Here is a 26,249-nt window from a genome sequence, read left to right on the forward strand (position 1 = left end):
ATTTGCCCAATGTTACAAAGGAAATTAAGTGGCAAAAGCCAAGAATAGAATTTGGAACTCCCCGTCCTGTGCTTCAACCTTCTAGGCCAGAGGTGGGCAAACTACAGCCCACCAGAGGCCACATCCAGCCCGCGGGATCCTCCTGCCTGGCCCCTGAGTTCCTGGCCCATGAGGCTAGCCCCCGGCCCCTCCCCTGCTGTTCCCCCTGCCCGTAGCTTCAGCTCACTGAGCCACTGGCGCAACGCTCTGGGCGGATGGGCTGCGAGCTCCTGGGCAGCACAGCTGCAGAGTCGCGGCCTGACCCGGTGCTCTATGCTGTGTGGTGGCGTGGCTGGCTCCAGAATGGCCACCAGCCACCAGTGCTCCAGGCAGCACCGTAAGGGGGCACGGAGAGGGGGGGTTGGATAGAGGGCTGGGGATTTCGGGGTGGTGGTCAGGGAGCGGTGGTGTGAATAGGGGTCGGGGTGGTCAGAGGGCGGGTAACAGGGGGGTTGAATGGGGGCAGGGCTCCTGGGGGAGCAGTCAGGAAGGAGAGGAGGGGTTGGATGGGGCAATGGGGAGCAGTCAGGGGCAGGGGTTCCGGGGTCGGTCAGGGGACAGGGAGTGGGACAGTGAATGGGGCAAGGGTCCTGGGGGGCCGTGAGTGAACAGGGGGATTGGATGGGGCAGGAGTCCCCGGGAGGGGTGTCAGGGGGCAAGAAGCGGGGAGGGGGGTCAGGGGGCTGGGCCATGCCTGGCTATTTGTGGAGGCACAGCCTCCCCTAACTGGCCCTCTGAACCCGATGCGGCCCTCAGGCCAAAAAGTTTGCCCACCCCTGTTCTAGGCCATCCTTTCTCCACAATAAAAGTGAAGTAACAAATACAGAGAAGTATTCTGAATCTGAATCCTTTCTGCACCATCACACATCAATTAGGGAACAAAGAAGTCTCCCCCATTCCTGGCTATCATGCTGTTTGCAGGAATGGCTACCTTGTAAGGTATCTATACAAATTTTTTTATTATTATTTTTTATGAGAATAGGTAATTTACCTATCGCTCAACCCCAACCTGGAAGACCAGTGGACTGCTTTTTGTCTGGTCCCTACCTTTTACCTCTCTGGCCCTAGCAGCAATTAAAACTCAAACTGGCATAACTCTTGTGGTCATTGGAACACACATTTCTTCACACAGTGTCAAGGTGCAGTTTCCAGGGAAGATGATATTTGATTACAGGGCAAGCAAATGATGTGGGGCTTTAACAATAATCACTCCACTGGATTACAATGGTCCAAACCATATATTGTGTTTGATTTAGACCCGGGACGAGAAAGATGATTGATACCATACCAGCTGAAATGTGACAGGACTGAAATAAAGTAATACAATAACTACTCAAACGACAAACCGCCTCCTTTCCCCCATACAGCTAAAAATATACGCATAGTACACCATACAAAGAGCAATCCAAGTAAATACTATTTCTTTTAGGGCTGACCAAAGGATTACTGTTACGTGAGGAAATCAAGGTTGACTTTTTAAAAATCTAAAAATAATTCTAAGAATGCTTCCTGTCTCAATGCTTTGGACAAGAGAAAACAAACGAAAAGACTTACAGCCTACATGCCATCTAGGTCAGTGGTATTATACAACCTCCCTTTTAAAAAACATACTTCAAACAAATTCCTATACAGGATGCTCACAGGCTATAACTGATTGAAAACAAGTGAAAGATATGAAAAAGACACCCTGGAAGGAAAAAAAAACAAAAAACAAATCGCTTATTTTCAGCCCTCTCTATGTCCCTAACAAACTGTAGAGGAAACTTAATGAAAGTCTAATAGCCTGACCAACTACTTATGATGATTTTTAACCCTCTGATGATTTAAAAAAGGAATAATATGTGCCTCTAACTTACTGTAGGCTGCAAGATCAACTGAGGAAGGAGTTGCATAAAATCACAAGACATTCACATTACCAAAATCCCAACATGTATATTTCTATTTTATGTATTTGTAAGACACAAGCCATTACTTGGGAGAAGTATATGATTTTTATATAGTACAGGATTATTAAAATATATCTATCCTTCCCTCCCTTAGCTTCGCCTTATTTGGTATGTCATGACTCTTCCTCTTAAATCTCCCTTCTATACCCAGCCCTTATCCATTCATATGCACTTAGATATTTCTGGTTCTTTTCAGACTCATTCCCATCCCCAACACCAAACTCCACTACACCTGGCAATTTTAATCTTAAAACTATTTACTACATTTGATCATGTATTATTTATTTCAGTTTCTACTACAAGTAATATAAGTGCCCATCCAGTCCTTTAGATACTTTGGACAAAAATAAATTATAATCCCTAAAAATACAACAGCCTATCTTCAACCCTTATAGCCAAAATTACCAAACAATAAATAAAAGGCAAATATGTTTTATTATATTATCACTGTAGCATAAGTACTGACCATTTCCCTCCCCCCAAGACAGGTTTGTCAACTACTATGCTATACCATGTGCATTTTATTGCATAGTACATTCTACTGAAGGGAAAGGATGATCACAGGACTGGGGGCCAAGGCATCTGGCTTCTATTCCTGGATTTGCAACAGACTCACTGTGTGACTTTGGGCAAATCATTCTATCACTCTGTGCCTCAGTGTCTCCAGCTGTAAAGCTGAATTCATAATCATTACCTACCTCACAGGGGCATTCTGTAGCTTAATTCATTAATGTCTGAAACAAAATAGGAGAGAAAGCATGATCCTGCCGTTAGGTCACTTGCCTCAGACTTGAGAGACCTGGATTCAATTCCTTGCTCTACAACAGGCTTCCTATGTGACTATGGGTAAGTCACTTAGGGTATGTCTACACCAGTATAAGCCCAGAGTTCGAACTCAGGCTCAAACCTAACTCTTCTTCCATCTACACAGGAATTGCATTTACCCAGGGCTTGGACCCAGGGTATCAGAACCCCATGGAGTGGAGGGCTTGAGCCTGAGTCAAGCCGGGACCTAGGATTCAAGACCTTTTGCTTTGCAGTGCAGATGCAGCCTGTGACGAAGTGGGGATTTTCCCTTGTTATGTTTTACGTGAGCCTATGTGAGTCTTACTGTTTTGCATGAATACTCTGTGTGCCTCAGTTTCCCTGTGTGCTGCGCCAATACCTCGGTGGTGGGAACAGGGGTGTGTGACTTTGGCTGAAACCTCTGGGGCAGATGAGGCTGCTCCAGCTGCCTGCACATATGCTATGGATGGTGCCCTTCATAACCTGAGACCCAGGAGGGGGATGCAACCAGGTGACGACCAGGTGACTCTTTGCCTGGGAAGCAAGACAAAGACAACAAGGAGGAGGAGCAACAGGGGTGTCTGTGGTCAGGTCACTGGAAGCTGGGCATCTGCTTGGAGGGACTGGAAGAGGAGGAGTCCAGGGCATGTGGCCCAGGACTCCCAAAGATGCACTTGGCTGAAAGTCACTGATTTCTGTGCTAACAAGTTCTGTGTTCTTGTTGACTAATAAACCTACTGCTTTACTGGCTCACTGAGAGTCACTGCTGACTGCGGAGCTGGGGTGCAGGGTCCTCTGGCTTCCCCACAAGCCCCACCTGGGCGGACTTGCTGTGGGAAGTGCACGGTGTGGAAGGGGATGCTGAATGCTCCAAGGGCAGACCCAAGAAGGTCGAAGCTGTGTAAGCTTCTTGCCCTGGTGACAGTACGCTCAGAGAGAGGAGGCTCCCCCAGAGTCCTTCCTGGCTTTGTATGGAGTAGTTCCAGAGCATCACCCCAGTGACTCCATGACACAGTCACACTGGATTTATGTTCTGGAAGTCTGTCAAAAGTATCCCACAATACCATGGGCTGACTTTCTTTGTCACGTGGACAGGCAAGTTAGGTGGACAGTCAAATTTTACTACACTGTACCACAAACAAAAGGCTAGAGCAGCCACATTTTGGGAGGGTGCTAGGATGTCTGGAATATGGCTGACTGGACTCAGGCTCACATAATGCAGTGTAGATGCTAGACTCCCAGGCTGGGACTCAGGATTCAACAATTCCTAACCCGAGGTTACAAATGAGTGTAGATGCTGAAGCCAAGGTCTGCTAACCTGAGTTCTACTAACCCTGGGCTGACATTCCAGTGTAGTCTACCCTTAATCTCTCTGTGCCTCAGTTCCCCTTCTGTAAAACTAGGATAATAGTAATTCCCTATTTTCAAGGGTGTTGTGAGGAAAAGTATGTTAAATGATTGTAAGACACTCAGATACTAATGTAGGCCATGTAAGTACCTTATATAGATACATATACACACACACACACACATACTGAAAAGTCAGGAAGATTCTTGATTTATTTTAATAATTTGATGATGGTCACTGTTGACATAAAACTAGAAGCAGCACACTTGATATGGAAATGCATTTTGTCATGATCCATTGGTTCTTCCCCACCATTGATCAATGGGTGAGGAATAAATTTTGCTTTAGAAGCAGATTAAACGTTATAATTCCCTGAGCAACTTTATAATAGATACCATCAAGTAAGAGAACATTCTGTATTACAACAAGAGTATGGTATAATAAATACTTGAGTTGAGCAATTACAGCAAAATACACTTTCTGTATTTGTTCACATTTAAAGACAAATTCACTTCAGCCAAACTCACTGCTCTGCTGTCTGTGAACATTCAAGTTTTATATGCATGAATTCTTGCAGAAAATGAATGTTAAGCTCATGAATTTGAGTATTTGTACTGGAAGTGGTATATTTTATATGGAACTCTGTACCTAGAAGACTAATTTTCCTAGGAATTATGCCCTGTGCAAAATTTCTCTGGTCCAGAAAGGAAGAGAATTCAAACATTCTAAAATTCACATTTGACTCACTGAGAGTCAAAGCCCAAGTGGCTTCCTGATGTCTTCCTTTTAGTTATATAAGGCAGTTATACTCATCCAATCAGGAAACAGAAACAATGGCATGTGACTTACGTAACCAAGTACAACTAACCAACAAAGCTTGATTTTTCAATAGCTGAGTATCAAACACTGTTCATAATCAGTCCGTAAAGTTTAATAAAAATGGAACAAAATTGTCATGTTAGTTAGAATAACTAACATGTTCAAGGAAAATGTGATTTCACAGACATTCCATGAGCAAAAAAGGCTAAATCTGTTAATAATTATTAGCTGCAAATTATTTACAGTAGAACCTCAGAGTTACAAACAGCTTGGGAATGGAGGTTGTTCACAACTCTGAAATGTTTGTAACTCTGAACAAAATGTTATGGTTGTTCTTTCAAAAGTTTACAACTGAACATTGACTTAATACAGCTTTGAAACTTTACTATGCAGAAGAAAAATGCTTCTTTCCCTTTATTTTTATTTTTTATTAGTTTATATTTAACACTCTGCTGTGCTGTATTCCCCCCCCTCTTTTTTTTTTTTTGGTCTCTGCTCCTGCCTTATTTTGTACCTCCAGTTCCAAATGAGGTGTGTGGTTGACTGGTCAGTTCGTAACTCTGAGGTTCTACTGTACACTAAGCTGTACTGAAAATTGTTCATATTAAGCTTTCTGGGAGGTCCAGGAGTGGAAATACACGAGTCCAGCAACTATGATGAGGGAGACATCAACAAGATAGAAGAAAAAGATATGCCCCTCCTCGTCCTACCCAATGGTTTTATCTGTGCTATGGGATAAAAGAACATTTCACATCTCTCAGTAGAGACATCTCCAGGTAATTAGGGGAAGCCAAATCTCATCTTTAATCAGAAAAATGGTGGCTTATAAAGAGGGCCTTGAGGATAGATAATGAAGGCCCTGATTCAGCAAAAGACTTAAACCTATACCTAACTTTAAGCAGGTTAGTAGCTCCACTGGCTTCCTCAGAAGTCCAGGCAAAATGTAGAGAAATCTCTTGAATTTTAACAAAAACAAAAAGACATATATTGCAAACGAGTTAGTCACCATTTCTTTGAAAACAAACAGGATCTCAAACATGGAAATGTTTAAAACTCTGTAGCTTGACTTCATTTCCTTTTGCAATATGGATGAGAAAGCATGAGCAACAAGTTCACTGGCCTTCTGGGCTCAGTGCAAAGCCCCTCTCTTTTCCCAGATGTTTGTCTAAGAAGAGTGGGAGGAACTGATTGTAATGAAAGGTTTTTTTATGTCCACAACTGAAAGGCATGGCACTGTATGAGTTTGTGTGTGTTTACCATATTTTGCATATGTGCTCTGAGCCATATGGAAGGACAATTCATAAATAAAAAATATATATAATTTAAAACACTTTCTATGAAAATTCCAAGTGTTGTAAACTGGAACACCACTAAATAAGAGATTTAAGAGTATATTATGTCATATCCAGAAGTACAGTGAGCACAAGTAAAAACTAATTCTTGTACCTTTTTATCAGGAGGTACAATATTACCATTTCCAGTGGCTTTCCCCATCAAAAGCAGAGAACGAAAACATATTTTAGGTCCTGCTCTTGTAAAGGAGTTCTGTAAGGATATCAAGTCTATCTGGGAGGAGCTCTTTGCAGGATCAAGACTTTGCTTAACTTTGCTTAACAGTAAAATGTAAAAGAAAACCCACATAAGGCAGCTGTGTTGTACTCTGGTGACATCACAATTTTAGTTCAAAAAAACTCATTGATATTGTTGCTCTCGAACCCTGACAATATCAAGATAAAACCTCCCCCCGATAGATTTGCAGCTTTCTATGCACAATTTTGAGATACCTGGTGTTCAATTTTAAAATGCAGAAACCTTTACTAGGCACACAAAATTTGTGAGCAGCTCATATACATGTAGAGTCTGGATAATTGTGGGTGCAACTAGTGACTATCTGAGCAATCCTACAATCTGCATCAACAAAAGCAAGGTATCTGGAGGAAAGTATATGCACAAATTGCAAAATTAGGTACCCACATTTGAGAATTTGACCCAGTGTGTTTAATACACAGCATACACTAACAAAGAGCACTATTTTAATCTGTTTTACAATTAATTCCTCCTCTTCTCCTCTAGTATTTTTTTTTTTACAGGTTTGTATTTGGCCATGATATTTTGTCATGTTGTGTTTGGTATAATGGTCTATTCCTAAGAGTATAACCATCAAAAGGCAGATTTAAGAACTTCCAAAATCTTTTGAGTGTCTTTATTAAAAGCTTTGTACTCTGCCTTCTGTGCTCATACATTTAAAATAATATCCATCCTTCCAAACTATTATACATGTATTTTTACAATATGTGAACAGAATATAAACGGATGAGAAACAGAGAATGAGGGCAACAGCTAAAAACAATCATAAAAAGGTTAAGCCTATTTCTGACAATACGTATTAAATATAATACTGAAATAAAGCATATTTTTTGAGCCAGCAGACCACTAAGACTCCTTTGGAGTCATTACAGTCAATCACATGAATAAGAACCCAGGGACATTTAAATCATGTGGATTATTCAACTGCCATGCATGAGTCTGCATTCTAAAACTTATGAAGTTTTGGGGGAAGAAAAATTTGGAGTGTGAGAATGCAGCTCACCAAATGCTTCCTAAACGTAATAAGTATGTCATTCTAGTTTCTAAAATGCACCAAAAGTAACAGTTTTCCTTCTAGAGCCCAGGCTCACTAAATTTCTGCTCAGAATTAATTATATAAATACTAGAGGGAAAGGAGACACTTAAAGCAGGGTGGATAAAAATCAATTAGACGCGATAGTTCGAACTCCGAGAAGTCGAACTCACCGCGTCGACCCGGCTCGTAAGTGTAGACTAGCCCTTAAGGACTGCCTGTCTTCCTTCTGGCCTATTCTTGACTTCTCATGTTTGAGCAAAAAATATAGTTGTTACTCTATGGTACTATCATTTTGGATGCAGTTGTGATAAAAAATAAATAGCTGAAATAGACAGATCTTCCTTTTACAATTTCACCTTTAAAGTAGTACTGAGTGTCAATGAATGCAATGAGTAATACTAAATGACCAGTATGGTAATAATAATTAAATAACTGCATTGACTTATTTTGTTTAGGAGAATCCATCCTCAACATACAGGATTCTGAAGACTATCCACCTTCAAGATCACCATCATTTTCTATAGTTTTGGAGTTATCTGCCAATGATAGTGTTTCAGTCACATCATGTGTGTCACATAGTCACAGTATATGACCTGTAGCAAAAAAAAAAAAAAAAAAAAATCTCCATCATCCAGAAACAACTATAGATAAGTTTGTGATAAGAACCAGCAGATCACAAATAGAGGTAATTGATGAAAAAATTGCCCAGTTTCTTTATGCAACAACTCTCCTTTCCATATGAGTGAGAACCCAAACTTCATTAATATGATTCCGTCATTAAGACCAGGATACAGTCCACCCAACAGAGCAGATGTCGTAGGCAAATTGCTGGATAAAGTGTATGAAAGAGAAATTGAGCAGTGTGCAAAAGGTCTAGAGGGTGAAATTGTTAACCTGAGTCTTGATGGGTGGAGCAATGTCCACAATGATCCTGTTGTATGTGCTTGTGTGACAACAGAAGAAGGGAATGTCTTCATTACAGAAACAATTCATACATCAGGAAATGCATACACAGCAGAATACTTAAAGAAGTAACAGTAAAAGCTGTAACAAACTGTGGAAAAAAAATATAAATGTCTAGTACACAGCTTGGTCACAGACCATGCTGCAAATGTATCCAAGATGAGAACAAATTTGGAAGAGTCTCTAATGCTAATAACATATGGTTGCAGTGCTCTTTTGATCCACCTCCTAGCCAAAGACTTCAGTGTTCCAGAAATAAAGGCTAATGTTGTTGAAATTGCAAAATACTTCCGTAACAACCACTTTGCAGCAGCTGCTCTGAAAAAGGTGGGAGGAACCAAGCACAAGACATGCAATGGAACTCAGTAATGGACTGTTTTGAGCACTATATCAAGAACTGGCCTAATCTGATGACGGTTTGTGAACAAAGTCATGAAAAAAATAGATGGCACTGTCACAGCCGAAGTTCCCAACATTGGGCATAAGAGAAATGTTGAACACATGCTGAGTACCCTGAAGCCTATTTCTGTAGCCTTGAACAAAATGCAGAGAAATAGCTGTTGAAATTTGGAAGGAACTGAGTGAGATCTTAAAAAGAGAAATATGCAATGACAAAGGTAAATTACAGGCATTCAAAAAATGAACGGGACAAGCACTATCTCCAGCTCATGTTCTTGCAAATATTCTTGATACTCGGTACCAGGGTCAAACCTTAACTGCTGAAGAAGAGGAGTTGGCAATAACATGGACATCCAGCAATTATCCTTCCATAATGCCAGCTATAATAAACTTCAGAGCTAAGGGTGAACCTTTCAAGAAATATAGGTTTGCTGATGATGTTTTAAAGAAAGTCAAACCAGTGAACTGGTGGAAGTCACTTAAGCACTTGGATTCAGAAACTGTTGAAGTGATAATCTCACTTTTAACAGCAATAGCTTCTTCTTCCAGTGCAGAAAGAATATTTTCTTCCTTTGGACTAATTCATTCCAAATTGAGAAGCTGTTTGGGACCTGAAAAAGCAGGAAAGCTTGTTTTTCTTTTCCAGATTATGAACAAACAGGAAAATGAAGGTGAAGACAACCGAGTTAGTTGCAGAAGCCAATATTTTAAGTTTCTCATGTTGACCTGGCTGACAGTCGATTTAATTTTTGTTTGTTTTTTAAATATTTCATTCAACTATTTTAGTTAAAAACAATTTTAACTTCTTGAATATTAAACTAAATTCAAAAATTCATATGCTTGTTTTGTTAAAAATTATATGTTTGCTGTTGAAGACAAAAAAACAGAATACACACGTTGCTGTTTTAGTTAAATAAAACAATTTAAATGTCTGTCTGGTGATGTTCTCCTCCTAATACAGCATGGCAAGAAAATCCTCCAAATATTAATGATTAACCTGCTGAATTGGAGACAGTTCACCTCCCAGTGACTTCATAAATATCTGTTTCAATTACCTTTGGTAAATGAAATAACTAAACAATCATTCATTTTCTGATATAGCTGTAAAACTAATCTGAAAAGTTTTCAAAATAAATCATTTTAAAAATGTATAGTGTGTATCTTCTAAAAATGAAACTTACATCTATCTCTGAGTTATGAAGAATATGTATTAAGGTTATAACAACCAACAAGAATGTACTTTTATGTAGAAATCCATGAGTAAATCGAGCCTTCCTGACTAGTGATTTAAATCATGATTTAAATCAATTTGATTTAAATTAAATCCACCCTGCTTGAAAGGCACTGAAAGCAGTCAAATGCTTTTTCTTCTTCTACATTTTGGAAAGAACAAATGTTTCTTCCACATTTTCTCCTTCCACATTTCATAAAAAATAAAGGCTGGGCTAATATGTAGATTGCCAAGTATCAGTCACCTAAAACAAGGATTTATAAACAGAAATAATGACAGATCTCAAGCTACAGTGGCATTAGTGGGTGCTACTAAAATAATCCATCCTATTAGTATCATATGATAATGTACATAAATATTAGCTCATTAAAATGCCTCCAATGAGAATTATTGCCAAATAAAGTGTTCTGCCACAAAAGTGCAAATAATTTCTTCTATAAATGAAAAATAACCTCTAAAACAGCTTTTTTCTTTTCTTTTCTTTTTTAACTAAATAAACCTTGTGTTTTACATTATAGTGACCTTAATCTTTCACTGCACAGGAAGGATGACTGCTGGCAATGAATTGCTGTAATTACCAGGAATGTAATTATCTGTAAACTATTTCAACACATGGCCATGCTGGCCTGTGTTCTCCTAATTTAGTAATGGTCATCTCAGACTGGGAAGGGAAACTACTGCATCATGCGCACAGTGAAGAATTGTTTTCCATGCTCCAAAAATGGGGCTAGTGGGAATTATTCACTCTCTGACATCATCAATAATAATTAAGATGTCTATGAAAATTAATGTGACACCTGGTTTATCCTATGTGATCATGCTTAGACATTAACAAGGTCCACTATTAAAAAAGAAACTAATACCTTCTGATATCAACACTATTCCACGTGAGGGCAACTGAGGTCAGAATCAGGCTCACTTTTTGTTATGGCTTCATCAATAGTTTTATTCAAATTAAAAAATATGTATATAACCACATGGTATCTTCTTGCCCATTTTGATGCTATTAGAGTCACTGTAAAGAAGCAGAAGGCTATTTTGATATTCTCTTTATTATAATTCCAAAAAAATGTTATTTTTTAAAATTAAATTTTGCAAACAAGTCCATTAAAATTAGTACTTTTTAGCAAGCTGGGAAGTGAAATGCCAAAATATTCAATTTTAATGTGCAGTAATTACATCCATGCATGTGTAGTACAGAGATATATAGAGTTATACATTAGGTTATGACTATGCTGGAAAACTGATACGTAAAAGCATCTTCACAGCATTCACTGTAACACAATTAATGAGTATGAGATATTGCAGAAATCTCACAACTGAGTTATCTCTCTCTGTTTGGCTAGGGAATGAAATATTGTACGTAATCAGTGAAAGCCTGCTAGTCTTTGCAGATCCTGTAGGGTTCTGTAATAATGGCATAATTTGGTATGATGTCATTTCTTCTGAACTGATACACTGAGAATTCTGTGGAGTCCACTGTGTAAGTTCTTTACAAACTTTTTCAGGGGGATGCGGGAAGGGGGTTAACAGGACTGTATGGGTATCCAAGTTCAGAGCAGAATTTCAGCCTTAATTCTGAACTTAGTTTTGTGGATTCAATTAAGATCCTTAACATTAAACACTTTATATATAGAGATATACACATACACTATTTAATAATGAGGATTTTATATATATTTGTGTGTGTGTTGAGAGAGAATATGAGAGACACATAAATACATGTCATCCTTAGTAAATGCTTTAGTGATATGTGCCTCTTTCAACACATTTTTGTTTTATTTGTGAGGTTTTGTAACCCTTTTGCACTTAAAAACTCTCATATTAAAACAGTTAAGGGACTCATTTCTTCTCTTTCAGCCATTAACAATAAATGCAAAATTGAGTAAAGGATGAGAAAGCTACAACAGTTATCACCATCGGCACATATTCAGGTTTTGCTTTTATTAGAAACATAACCAACTGTTTCAACATAGTCAGTTTTGCTCAGATTATTATCAGGGCTTGAAATGTTGCTGATCATTATTACAGCAAAAAGAGAATGAAAGATCAATAAAATAAAAATAACAAAAAAATAAAAGATTGTAACGTATTTAGTAACCAGCAGCAATTACTTTACACAGATGAAAACAAGGATTTATCAGAAAACAGCTGAAATTATTTTGCAGAAGTTGACTTATCCCTCAGTCTCAACAGAAGAAAAACTAAAAACACTATGAAAAAACAAGGGAAACTCAACTTAGACAATTGGGATAATTAAGCCTCCTTTATATATTGTAAATGTATATATTTTTATTTCAGTGCCTTTCAAAAATCACTGCTTATTTACTCCATTTTAATGCACTGATTCTACTATTCATAAGCTGTTCACTTTCCAAAAGGAGTTTACATACTTCATTTTCAATATTGAACTCCAGCTAACAGTGGCACCACTGAGGCTGAAATTTAGGGGCAATATACGTGCAGAACTTAACTAGCCTACTAATAAAGAGGTTTTTTCATCTCCCCTGTAGATGCAGATCACATGCATATGATGACACTACAAGTCTGACTTCAATGCTGTTTTCTTCTGTGTAGTACTTAGAATTGGCAAGAGTAGTGGACTTCTTCTCCAAATAGGCACAGCCCAAAATAATAATATTTATCATTTCCATCAGACTTTTCACATTCAAAGTACATTACAATATTAACTAATTATGAACTTTTTTTTTAGTCCTGTCTCACCCTCCTTATTTCATCCCACCACTTTCCCATGAAAATATTGCTCTGCTGTGCACATGCCTGTACTAATCTGCTGGATCTGCTCCACTGCCCATTGATTAAAATAAGAGACAGCAAAATAGTAAGATCTAATGAGAGAAGCGGGGAAGGGTGTCAGAACAGGTAGGAGGAGGAAACTGAAGGGGAAGGAGGAGGAGGACATCACAGGACCAAAGGGGAGTGGCAAAGGAATAGCATTGATGGGGGGGGGGAAAGGGAGGAAAGACAAAGAACTCAAGACAAGACATAAAAAGGCAAAAAAGGGGACCAAAAGTAAATGGGAAAATATAAAAAGTGGCACAGGACACAAAAGGAAGAAGAGAAAAGAGATGAGAGGAAAGATATAAAGAGGATAAAAAAAGAACTAGAGGAGGTGAAAATATTGCACAAATGGTAAAACAATAGACAAAAGGGTCTCTGAGCAAAGAGAAGAGCAAGAACAAGAGCGAAACAAAAAGGATGCAAGAAGTGCATGAGGAAAACCAATGAAATGTAACGTTAAGGGCTTGTCTACGCTTAGATTTTATAGCGCTCTAACTTGCTGGGTCAGGGGGGTGAAAAATCACCCCCTTGAGCGCAGCAAGTCTGAGCGCTTTAAAGTGCTAGTCAGGGCCGGTGCAAGGATGTTTCATGCCTTAGGCGAAACTTCCACCTTGTACCCCCCCACCGCACCCCTGCCCTGGGGCTCCGCCCCCCCCCCGCGGCAGCTCCCCCCCTCCACCCTGAGGCGCCCCCCTTGCGGCAGCTCCCCACCCCCCACCCTGAGGCATGCCCCCCATCCCAGCTCACCCCTGTTCCACACACGAGCACGAGCACTCCAAGCATGCCATCGTTGCTTCACTTCTCCCGCCTCCCAGGCTTGCGGTGCCTAAGCTGATTGGCGCCGCAAGCCTGGGAGGTGGGAGAAGTGAAGCAGCTCACCCCGACCCGCCTCCTCACCGAGCACGCCGTGGCTGCTTCACTTCTCCCGCCTCCCAGGCTTGCGGCGCCAATCAGCTTAGGCGCTGCAAGCCTGGGAGGCGAGAGAAATGAAGTGGCCACAGCATGCTCGGGGATGAGGCAGGGCAGGGGTGAGCTGGGGCAGGGAGCTCCCCTGCATGCCGCCCCCCCCTTACTTGCTGCAGGCGGTCCTCCCCGTGCTCCCTTGCCCCGGCCCCCTCTGCCTAAATGCTGGCAGCGACTGGGGCGGCCGAAGATCTGGCCGCCGCGGTCGCTGCTGAAGAAAAAGGCACCCCCCAAATCCTAGCACCCTAGGTGACCGTCTAGGTCGCCTAAAGGGTTGCACCAGCCCTGGTGCTAGTATAGACAGGCTCTGAGCCGTGCTCCCAGCGCTTAGAGCTAATCCCCTCATGGAGGTGGATTACTAGGAGCACAGGTGTCCTAGCGCTTGCGCGCAAACAGACTCGCACTTCAAAGCGCTGCTGTGGGAGCATTCCCACGGCAGCACTTTGAAGTTTCCAGTGTAGACATACTTAAGATAGTACAAGAAGGCGGATGGGAAGGGGGAAAGAGAGAACTTTCAATTATTACTCGGGGAGCTGGCTCTCACCTAGGGTAAGTCATTATGTTTCCTTGATCCACTGTGAGCTGCTCCACTGTGGAGAGCAGCACCACAGTTCTAGACGAGCTTCCCCACTGTTTTGCAGTCCACTTAATTGCAGTAGTTTCTACAGCCCATATCCAGCATTTGTTATCTTCAAACATTCATTTAAAAAATATTTATAGCCAGTGCCTGAAAACTTAGCTCTTTAAAATGCAGTTTGGTGCTTAATTACTGCAACTCACTGCCAGTTTTCAACAACTCTATAACTTTTCTTTTTCCCTTATTCTACAAAGACTGTAAGAACAAGCAGCTGCTTTGATTTTGTGGTGTCATATATGAGTTGGTAACGATAAAGCTACTCATCCAGTAGAGGAAATGTGATGATTCTATTACAATTATAAGAAATGAAAGTGACGGGGACAGTCAGACAGCACAGAATTAAAAGTTTAGAAGTTACATTAAAAAGTTTAGTTGTATGCTCTGACAGATATGCAAGATCAATATGTACTTCATTTTCAAACTCTGGTGAAATACATTCAGTAACTGTTTTAACTACACTTGTGATACATACATAACCAGCCAGTAGTCAGAGCCCTTCTCCTCATTTCCTTCCTCCATTCCAGGCTCATTACACCCCTCTCTTTCTTCAAGGCTCCCACCCTCCCAGGGCCAGCTCTAGGCACCAGTGCTCCAAGCATGTGCTTGGGGTGGCACTTTCCAAGGGGTGGCACTCCGCCACCCCCACCCCCACCCTTTTTTTTTTTTTTTTGCTTGGGGCAGCAAAAAGCCAGGAGCCGGTCCTGGTCAGAGCCCTGCTGCTGGAGAGCCAGAGCATTGTCCGCTGGAGCCGAGCCCAGGCTGCAGCGGAGAGAGGGGCTCCCGGACTGTGTGAGGAGCTGGGGAGGGAGGGAAGTGGGGCCTGGATTGCAGGGAGGATGGAGTCCTGCTGCCACCACCGCTGCTGCTCTGAGTCTCCCCAGGGCGGTGCAGCGATTCCCTGCCCGAGTGGGCTGTGCAGGGCACCGCCAGGCTGTGCAGGGGGCGCAGATCCAGGCTTGTGCGCTGATGGAGCGAGTGGCTGGGCAGCCTGAGCTGCCAGGGAGCTGCCGCTGCCCCCTCCTGCCCCCGGACCCAGCCCACCACTCACCTCCCCTGCCTCAGCCCCATGCTGCTTGCCCCAGGCCCCCACTGTGCCGGAGCAGGGAGAGGCAGAGCCCGGCTCTGAGTGGGGCAGCTGGGGATACTGCCCCGCCAGGGGACCCCCGCAGCTCGGGCACCTGGGGGTCAGTGTCCGTTCTCTCGGCTCTGCCTGCATGGGGCTGGGGAAGCAGCTGGCAGCGCCTGCCCCTCTCAGCCCTTGCACCCCCCCCATCCTGCTCTCAGCCTCTTCACTTGTACCTCCCCCGATCGCTCCTTCGCTGCACCCCTTCCCCTTGTACTCTCCCTTCACCCGCACCTCTCCTCTTGTACCCTTCCCCAGCCCTCTCCTCCCGCACCTCCCCTCCCCCAGCCCTCTCCTCCCGCACCTCCCCTTCCCCAGCCCTCTCCTCCCCTTCCCCTGCACCTCTTCTCCCGCAACCCTCCTGATACCCCCTCTCCTCCTCGAGTACATCACAGCCCGCTTCTCTGCCAGTGTAGAGCCCCCAAGCACCCCCACACCCGCTCCTCTGCCTGAACCCTCTTTACTAGATTCCCATCCCTTTCCGGGTACAAGGTTTGAGGGTTAGTCCCTATGCCTTCCATGTGCATTTGGAGCACTAAAGATGGGGTTGCAGGGGATGTTGGGGGGTGAGATTTATACTAAAGTGAAATAAAAATAGGAGAAATGGTTTGATCCCCACTGCAAGTGTAAACGGAGATTGCTGTGGTGAACAAGGAGGTCACGTTTGGCGGCGGGGGGGGGCGCCCCGGGTTGGGGTGACAGGGGGTGTGTGTGGGGGGGAAAGAGAGCCCAGGGCTGGGGCAGCAGGGGGACAGTCAAACATTTTTTTGCTTGGGGTAGCAAAAAACCTAGACCCGGCCTGCCACCCTCTACACTGAGCTTTTTCCCATGGTAGGAAATATTACTTAAACTCATTTGAAACTGTTTCTAATATGGTTTGGCCTGCCAGCATGGACACAGCCAAAAGTCTAGAACACGGTTTTAATGTAGTTTGGCCAAATTTTGTGGGAAACTATTTTAGCTTGAACCAAGTTTAAACTCAGTTCCTTAACATAGTATAGCTGGGACCAGAGTCTCAAAGAATCCCTTTTTGTCCTCTTTAAGTTCCCAGCCTCATCTCAATGTTCAACCTTGCAGCCACTACCCTTCTGGCTGAAAAGTAGATGGGACTCCACCCTCCAGGCCTTGTGGAGGCTGTTCTTGCATCAAACAGAGGGTCACTGAAAAGCACTTCTTTCCTTCTCTTGGGGCTGAGTATGCTAACTCTACAGCACTTTGAATTTCTGCTGGCCATGGGAAGGATGGACCAGGAATCACTAATATTTATGTACATAGGAAGAGAGTAGTACATTTCCAGTTACTTTTGTTTCAAATGTCAATTCTCTTTTACTTACAATGACCATTCAAAAACAAAACAAAACTAGCAATTCTTTGGATTATTTTTACATCTACTATTTTTAGAATGGTGCTTGATTTTTATACAACACTTCTCGCATTCCTAAGGACTTGTTTACACACAAATATTGTACTGCTTAACTACATAAGTATTGTTAAAGCAGGACAAGATCTCTTGTGTTAATGGAACTATAGCGATATAAATGGCTTATACTGATAAAGCTTATTCCTGTACAGTTTCATTTATACAGATGTATCTGGGTCCTGCTAGGATTTGTATCAGTTTTACTATTTTGGTTTAAAAAAACAACACCCCACATCCCTCATCAAAATTGTTATAGCAGTGTAAAATCTGTGCATAGACCAGGCCTAATTCTACCTGGAAAACATGGTTTTGTTCAAGTTATTACTTTCACATCATGTTATATCATTTTATAACTTTTTACTCTCATAAAAAGTCACTAGCATCGTGTAAACCTGAATCATACCTGGAAGACACAAAACCACTCTAAATAGGCACATTTTTTCATTATATATACACACACACACACACACACCTCTCATGTAAATGTGCAGTATGATAGGAAATTAAATATTTGGTAGAACAACTTACTGATATTTCCTTTTAGATCAGAAGCTTGTAAATTATAGGTTCACAGACTAATCCATACATTATTCCTTTACTATATAGTGAATCCCCAGTTACAAAATACATTAATGTATTCATTTTTCTCCAATTCATTTTGAAATGACCAAATTGCATCCTTTAGTTCACCATGAAGCTGGTATATCACCCACACACAATAATGTACGTTGCAGACATTTGTCAAATACTGCAATGCCCATACTAAGGCAACACATCCCAGTAGTTGGCAGTCATGCTATCAACAAGAATTTGGCTACAGAATCAGAAATGATTCATCATACATTCTAGAAGCATTGTAGAAGAAGCAAAATAATATACTGCTATTTTAATCCTTTAAAGCTAACAAGGATTTTAAAATGATATTAAAACAAAAAAAAACAGACAATAAATCCAAAGTAAGAAAAAAAACATTTTTCTTGGTTCTGGTTACTCATTTCTAAATTAATATTTAAGCATTATTGCTTTGTGTTCTAGATAGCAATTAAAAAAACAGCAAAGAAGAGCTATTATAGAAAAGTCAGCTTGTTACTTATCTCCACTGTAAATTAAATGTTTAAAATTATAGTACCCTTACAGCAAAATTCTTTACCCAAAAATCACAGGGTTAAGAATATTTGGAATTAATTTAGACATACTAAGTTAAGAAAACAAAACAAAACAAAAACACCCTTTTGTAAAGAATTTTTAGGAGCCAAGCCTGTGCAATCATATTTTCAGGAATCCCTCTCCACTACAACTGGAAGACGCTTTCAAACCACACATTAAAAAAAATGTGTCAGCAACGTAGTCATAACATTTATTTCTGTACATCTTATATTTGTCTAATTGCCACTGACACCCACTACGTTTTCTATTAACCTGCTCTCAAGAGAGAAAAACAATGTTTTTCAGTTAATTGTAGTTTAATACGTCTTTTCATTGGCAAACAAACGTTACAGTAACTGTCGATAACCTTTCAAGTGTTCTTATCTTTCTTCCTCAAAATGCCTTTCACTCTCTTTATTAAATATGAATGTAGTTTCTCTGCATAGCAAACACACAGACGTTCAAACTTTATCAATTCATGGTGTTCTTTTCTGTTTAGTCAGCATAGTAGAAGAATATGGTTCTTTGAATGTTTTAAAGCGTGTCCTTTGAAAATGTTTAGGATGTACTTCCTTTTATTCCATCACATAAATGCACATCAGGAACTCATACCTTTTGGAAAGCCACTTCATCCTGCCTTCGTTTCCTTTTGCTCCTTTTTCTGGCTCTCTGGTTTACTTGAATCCATTTTATGACCTGCAGTTCAAAACCATAGTGCTTTTTAAAGAGGAAGATGCGACCTGAGTGCAGCTACCCAGAATGAGTAAGAAACTATAAACAGATTGAAGACATATTTTTCCATTGCTTCATTGGAAAGAAATTAAAAAAACAAAAAAAAAAAAAAACACCCTACACCACTTTTCCAGTCTAGAATGACATGCTCTTAAGTAATCCAGTTAGACACTTGTGCATATTCAAAATGGGTTTTTTCCCCTTCATCTTATGCAGCATATTTTCCTTTTTGCTCTCTGTTTAAACAAGCTTTGTTCAGTTTAAGTTTTTTAGCATAAAGAAAGCATGGTTGATGCCAAGTGGAAAGTTATCATTGGTGTGCAAAAATCCTAAGGAAAGTCTCTACTCTCTATTTCTTACAACCTGGCTTCAAACAACAGATTTATTTTCAGCCACCCACTCAACTGTTGTTCCTGAACAGCAATGCATGTTTTAAATGACCAGGTAGTTATTATTTAATAAATAATAATACACCTTAGATATTTATAAACACGTTTATATTCACCTTTTATAAACATTAATTATTTTAAAAGTAACACAGGAAGAGGTGATCAAGTGGGAAGCCTGGCAGGAGGCAGCTTTGCAAGGACAGAGGTGAGAAGAGAAAACAGTAAACACGAATAATTAAGAGCAGCAAAATGAAAGCGTTCTCCTCACCTCATCATTCACTTGCTGGACTAATCGACACTGGTCCCAAGTCTGACACTCTTCCAGCAAAGGCTAAAAAGGAAACAAAGTGCATGTTTATCCAGGTTTTCGAGATTGCCGCTTGTAAATAGGCTTCACTTTTTCCTGCTCCCTCTCCTCCAAATACAGCCTCCCTGATCTGATGCAAAACTTTAATCTCTCTGATTTCCCCTTGCACAGAAAAACACCGGCTTTTTCCTTCCAGACACTTACAAAAGTCTTAATCCCTTTTCAAATTTTGGGGGGCGGTGGGGCTAAGAGTGTGGGTTTACCTTGATATGAGATCCGCACTGAGATCCCACTTCTCTTCAGCAGACCCCCCCTCCCCCGCTTGCTGCTTCCCACGGCACACGCGGCCGGCATTTGTTATTTTGCTGTGGCTGCTGTCGGTCTGGTGAGTAGCACTGGCCAGTCTGTTTTGCATGGATTTTGTATTGTCCCTCTCTTCTTTGCGATGCTCCCCAGGCTGAGGGTGTGAGCCCTGCCTGCCTCTTTCAACAGAGCAGCACTAGAGACCTCCTTAGGAAATGAAACACCTAAGGGGGTGCCCCTGCCCCTCTTCCCCGTGTTCCAGCCTCCGAGAGCTGAGACGGAGAGGAGGAGCCTGCCTTAAAGGTATAGAGACTGGAGTACGCCGTTAACCCATCACATAAAGGTGTGGAGAGATGCACAGCTCTTAATTTGTCCAGCACTATGGCACCACAATTTGATTGTTCCCTATGGAAACCTTTCCCTCCATAAAATATTTAAATGGTTAAATTCACTGTCGTGTCCTAAGCATCTCCAGGACCTTTTGGATTCAAACTCCAGGATAAAGGATCATATATCTTAGAGATGGATCTGGGTATATGCATATGAGTGCAGATTCAAACTTCCTTAACGTTATATGGGGTGTTGATATTGGGTGATCTGGTTTAGCTCATTATAAAGACAAGCTCTGAGTCACGATTTCTGGATCCAGATCCAAACTATGGCAGCATTCTGCTGGCATTCAGAATGGGAGTTGTAGTTCAACCCATTAGAGAGACAGAACCAATTTTCCCAAACATTTGGAGCCAGATCTGAACTACCTCAACATTTTTTGGGGTGGAAGAATCTCAGATGCAGTGCTTCAGTTTGGACTGCTTCCTATCCTATTCCGGAGGAAGGTTTTCAGGTATTTTCTCCTCTGACCACCGTATGCCACAATTTCAACATTTAGAAATATAATTTCTTTGTCAAACATTAAAGTCCCCAAATATTGTTCTTATAGATAAAGAAACTCTCTAATGGCCTTATCTCGAGGAACAGATTAGGACTCTATTAAATATTTAAGATAATTTTTCAATCGTTTTCTTTGACCGCAAAGGAATCCAAAATTATGTCAGGTGACTCCCTTGGAGACTGAAGTGTATTTTTAAAGCAAGATCTGAGTTCCCTTTTTGCTTACAATCCTTCCAGAGTATTAGTCATATCACAGCACAGCAAACTCCTCATTTAGGTCCCAATTCAGCAAATCATCTCTACCTCAGCAAAGATCTCAAGCAGATAGTTAAATTATGCATGGAATTTAACCACATATTTAGCTGCTTTACTCATTAGGGATGGACTTAAGCACATGCTTAAATGCTTTGCTGAACTGGTATCTTTAAGTCCAATGTGAATTCTAAGGAAAGGCAAAATCAAGCAACTTGGGCCAGAGAAAATACTGAAAATTCACAAGTTGTGATTTTGTTTATGCTTTCATAATTTTCAGTGTTAAATACAACATGCACAAAAGGGCAAATTGGTAAATTAATCACATCTGGTTCAATCAAAAAGATCTTGGAAAGGTATTTTCAATCTTCTAAAAATATTTTTTACTTAGTGATATGTATAACAATTCCTTGAAAGCTTGAAATAGAAATCTGTGCTTTCTGAAAAGAAAAAGGAGCATCAAAGCATTTGTTTTAGCAAACCCTCCCACATATAGAATTAGATGGACTCTGCAAACAGATGTAAGTAAAGTAAGGCAGGTCAAATTAGTGCCTACTAAATCTTGACAGTATCCCTTTAACTTTATCACTTTCCTTTAAAAAAAAAAAAAAGTCTGTCCTACCCTTTTTGCTTTATTGCCACAACATCCTTCTTTCAAGATCAAAAGCTTCAGATCAAAGCCAAGATCAAACTCCATACTTTAAATAGAAGCAACTTTGCCATGAAGTATTACACAAAGAAGAACTTCTTAGAAGAGATATCACAGTGGAAAATCTTATTTCAGCCCTTTTTTTCACACTCACAACAGGGCTCCTTAAAAAGTGAATTGACGTAGCATTTCTGTTTTGTAAAAATACAACAGATCTGCCACTCTGAAAGCTGCCATAAAGTAACTCTTTAGCTTCCTGTGCATTCAAATGGAGAAAGAATATTACATTGTGATTCAAAAAGAGAATGATCAAAAACATAAATGTAAACAAAGGAAAATATGTTCCTGGCATAAGTGCAACCACTTAAAAATATTCAACAACCTTAGATCAGTTTCTGAGTTAGATCATTCCCTCCCACAGAGAAAGTTCTGGGAAGACAAGTGTCACAGGCATCAAGAAACTGAAGTTGTTCAAACAATCACACCGTCTTCCCCACCATATGAGAGAGATTCTAAAGAAGTGGATTTGCAGAGGAGACAAATCTCCCAAACGTGTAGATCCTGGAGATCCACCAGGAGGAATAACCCTAGACATGCAAAGTCATGCAGGATGGTTCCTCTCTGCCCCCTAATGGCTGCACAGCCATTTAGGGGAATTCAACAGGAATTGTTGTTATTATTTGTATTGCACTAGCACCTGGAGGGCCGAATAAGAAGTTGGGGTCCCATTGTGCTAGGTGCTGTACATAGCATAACTCAAGTAGCCCCTACCCCAACAAGCTTGCAATCTAAGCATAAGATAAGAGACAACACATCAATATAACAAACAGAAAGACAAGCACAAGGTAACTCTAAGAAGATTATGATGAGAGTAATAAGCAATGGTCACAGCACACCAGCTGTCTAGTCAACCATTAACTAGACTTAATGGTGCTTCAGACAGATTTAACTCCTTATCGGACTTGGAAATCCATAGATATAGTGAAAGATAGTGCAGTGGAGAACAGCTTGCCACCTGCTCTACTCCTTCATACCCCAACAATCCCATGTAGCTCCAGTGGAGGAGCTTCCACAAGATCCCAAAGAAAGAGAATTATTATTATTATTGTGGTAGCACATAGGAGCCCCAGTCATGGACCTGGATCCAACTAGGTTCTGTTACATACACAGTACAAAAAGGAAGAGGTACCAGGGCTCCAGCAATTAGATCCCGGAGCTCAAGCAATTTTTTTACTTTCATAACTGATGCTGCAAGCCCCATGGTGCCATGGCCATGAACTGCCAAGCTTAGAGGTGCCCTGGCTCAGCCCTGGCAAAAATTAAACACTGTCCCTGCTCCAAAGACAGACCGATACTGCAGACTTCCACCTACCCCTTTGCTGTGCCTCACGAACCTGACCTGCAAGTTCTGAACCCCCTCCACCACCAGAAATGAAGGGGATAATCCAGTCCTATGTTTCATTTTTCAATTAGAAGGAAATACTCTCAGATCCCAAGCAGAGCTGTCCTACATAATGACAAGATTTGACACAATTACCCACCCATTTAAAAGCATGCTAGAATCCTTTGCACTTTCAGCAGTATGATGAAAGCATAATTGGATTTTGATATACATGGGTAGAGATGCAGCATTAAACCAACTGGGTGCAAAATGTCCCTAATATTCTGAAGCCTCCTGACAGCTGGTGGCTTAGCTTAAAAACCAGTGCTTAAAACCAGGCCTGAACCTATGCATAAAATGTACATTCAGGATGGTTTAGAACACTATAGGATACATCTGTATTGCAGAGGTTTGCTTAACTTTAAATGGAGATGGAGGAACTTGCTTTGAACTGTTCAAGCTGTGATTGCTACTAATGATATTTTCTGGATCAATAGAAGACTTTCATTGGCATGTACTTCCCTTTACATATTGTAACCACACTGTCTCCAGCTTCCACTTGTCTAGGATCTCTGATGCAGAAACATTCAATATTGATAAACTACGAAGGTCATCCTATCTAAGGTGAACTCCATTTAAATGCTCTCTGACTTGTCAATACTCTTCAGAGACTAGAAGATGTGGGGAGGAAAAGAACTGAAGAGGGAAGTGTAAAACTGTTTCCTGTAAATGAATTTCAGAAGATCTTCTGCAAAGTGGAAGAAAGGGACAGGTGGACCACTGAGTCCGACCTTCCAGCCTTATCTCTGGAGACCTGAGGTCTGATTTTCCTCTCAATTACCCCAATTCTTTATCAGCATTACAAATGCTCACAAGTACATTATACATACAGTTATAAGAAGGTAAATAGATAAAGCTATAGCACATATACAGAAGAGACAGAAAGAGCTGTAAAGGTTTTAGCGTCATAATTCTGCAATGGCATCTATACTTTCAAGAGGATCTTGGTGAGATGCCCTGTAAGCTTGGAAGATATTTGGCTTCATCCTCCTAAAACACAAGATTTTGCATCCCTCTGTAGGATTCACAATATAATATCAAGACATCATTGAACTTCCTGTTTAGCTCAAGTTCTGTGGAAGTAGAACTTTACTGTCCTGACTGCATTTAAAGGGTGAAATCCTGGTTTCAATGAAGTCATAGATGTTTTTTCATTGATGTCAGTGGAAAGACGGTTACTCACCTTAGTAACTGTTGTTCTTCGAGATGTGTTGCTCCTATCCATTCCAGTTAGGTGTGCGCGCCGCGCGTGCACGGCTCTTCGGAAGATTTTTACCCTAGCAACTCCGGCGGGCCGGCTGGGCGCCCCCTGGAGTGGCGCCGCTATAGCGCAGGATATATACCCCAGCCGGCCCGTCCGCTCCTCAGTTCCTTCTTGCCGGCTACTCCGACAGTGGGGAAGGAGGGCGGGTCTGGAATGGATAGGAGCAACACATCTCGAAGAACAACAGTTACTAAGGTGAGTAACCGTCTTTTCTTCTTCGAGTGATTGCTCCTATGCATTCCAGTTAGGTGATTCCCAAGCCTTACATAGGCGGTGGGGTCGGAGTTAGATGTTGCAGAACGCAACCGCTAAGCCAGAGGCTGCAACAGCTCTGGACTCCGGGACCAATGAGGCAAAGGTGTGGACCGAAGACCAGATAGGTGTACAACATATCCCCCGAAAGGGAATGCGAGCCAGGAAGGCAGCTGAGAAGCGTGAGCCCTGGCGGAATGTGCAGCAATGTGGCTCTATGGAACATGGGCCAAAACAGAAGAGGTGCAGATGCACAACGTCATTGAAGATGAAATCCTCTAGGAGGAGATAGGTATGCCCTTCTTCCGGTATGCCGGTACGATGAAGGTTTTGGGGGCGTTACGAGAGGGCTCTGTCCGCTAGATATAGATTGCGGACGCCCTACAGATGTTGAAGGAGGGCAACTGTTGCTCTCCTTGCAAAGAGAGTGGCTTCGGAAAGAAGATCGGAAGGAAGATATCCTGGTAGATATAAAAGGCCGACACCTCCTTAGGGAGGCAAATCGGACGTGGTAATAACTGCCCTTGTCCTTGAGGAACACAGTATACCTTGGGCCTATTGTGAGAGTCTGAAGTTCGGAGACTCGTGTGGCCGCAGGAAAGGCTTCAGGAAACTGTCTTGCAGGACAGTTATGTCAACGAGCATGTAGACATTGGCTTGAATAGGGCAGTCATAAAACTGGTTAGAACCAGATTGAAGAGCCAGGTTTATGGCAGGGCCCCACTGGGGGGGGGTGCATAAAAGCTCCAAGCCCTGAGGAACCAGATGGAATGGAGCGGGATCTCGGCGGGAGAAACCTTGCGCGTTTCGGAGCAGCATGAGAAACGCTTCCACTCGGCCAGATACTTCAACCGAATGGATGATTTTATACCACCCCGGAGAATCCCGTAGAACTGAGGTCGAACAACGTAGCTCGGATCGGTTTAGCCACGCAGGAGTCCTGCTGTGAGGTGCAGGGATTACAAGAGCGGGTGGTGAAGGTTGCCTTGATTCCATGACATGGGGTCTGTGCCAAGAGGGTTGCTACCGACAGGTGTAGCAACATGGTGTGCCAGTGCAGCCCAGGTTACACTGAAGCAATCCCGATCAGGGGCGCTCTGTCCCTGCGGAGTTTGAGCAGGACCTTGTGAACCAGCGGGGACAGTGGAAAGCGTACGGTAGATGGCTAATCCACGGCCTCAGGAAAATCCTCCAAGACCGAGCCTGGGGAGAGGCCTTGGAACGAGGAGAATTTCTCTCTCTCTTTCCGTTCTCGCGAGAGCGAGGAGGGCTATGGGGGGAAAGACCCACTTCTGGAAAACGGAATAGATAAAGACGGGAGGAAACCACCACTTGTGAGACAGGAAGGATCTGCTGAAGCGATCCGCCCGCTGAATCGCCTGGTACACAAGGCAGACTGCTCTCAGCTCTCGGACATTAATGTGTAAGGCCAGCTCTTGCGCTGACCGAAGGCCGTGAGTGCGAAACTACGCCAGGTGCGCACCCAGCCGAGAGATGGGCTGTCTGTCATGAGGGAACCCCGAG

At 41.9% G+C, this 26,249-nt stretch overlaps 1 protein-coding gene across 21 annotated transcripts in view; it reads right to left on the reverse strand.

Annotated features, from left to right (window-relative positions):
• The window catches only part of LOC120407914 (aminopeptidase O (putative)), a 416,076-nt gene that overhangs the window by 98,559 nt on the left and 291,268 nt on the right, over window positions 1-26,249 (reverse strand). For all 21 annotated transcript variants that reach the window (XM_039544257.1, XM_039544252.1, XM_039544253.1 and 18 more), the window contains 2 exons: window positions 19,635-19,697; window positions 18,858-18,941 (listed from right to left, as the gene is read on the reverse strand). In XM_039544257.1, the coding sequence (XP_039400191.1) occupies window positions 18,858-18,941; window positions 19,635-19,697 (147 nt within the window). The remainder of the gene's footprint in view (window positions 1-18,857; window positions 18,942-19,634; window positions 19,698-26,249) is intronic.

The sequence above is a fragment of the Mauremys reevesii genome, linkage group 6 (assembly GCF_016161935.1).
Source record: "Mauremys reevesii isolate NIE-2019 linkage group 6, ASM1616193v1, whole genome shotgun sequence".
NCBI lineage: Eukaryota > Metazoa > Chordata > Testudines > Geoemydidae > Mauremys > Mauremys reevesii.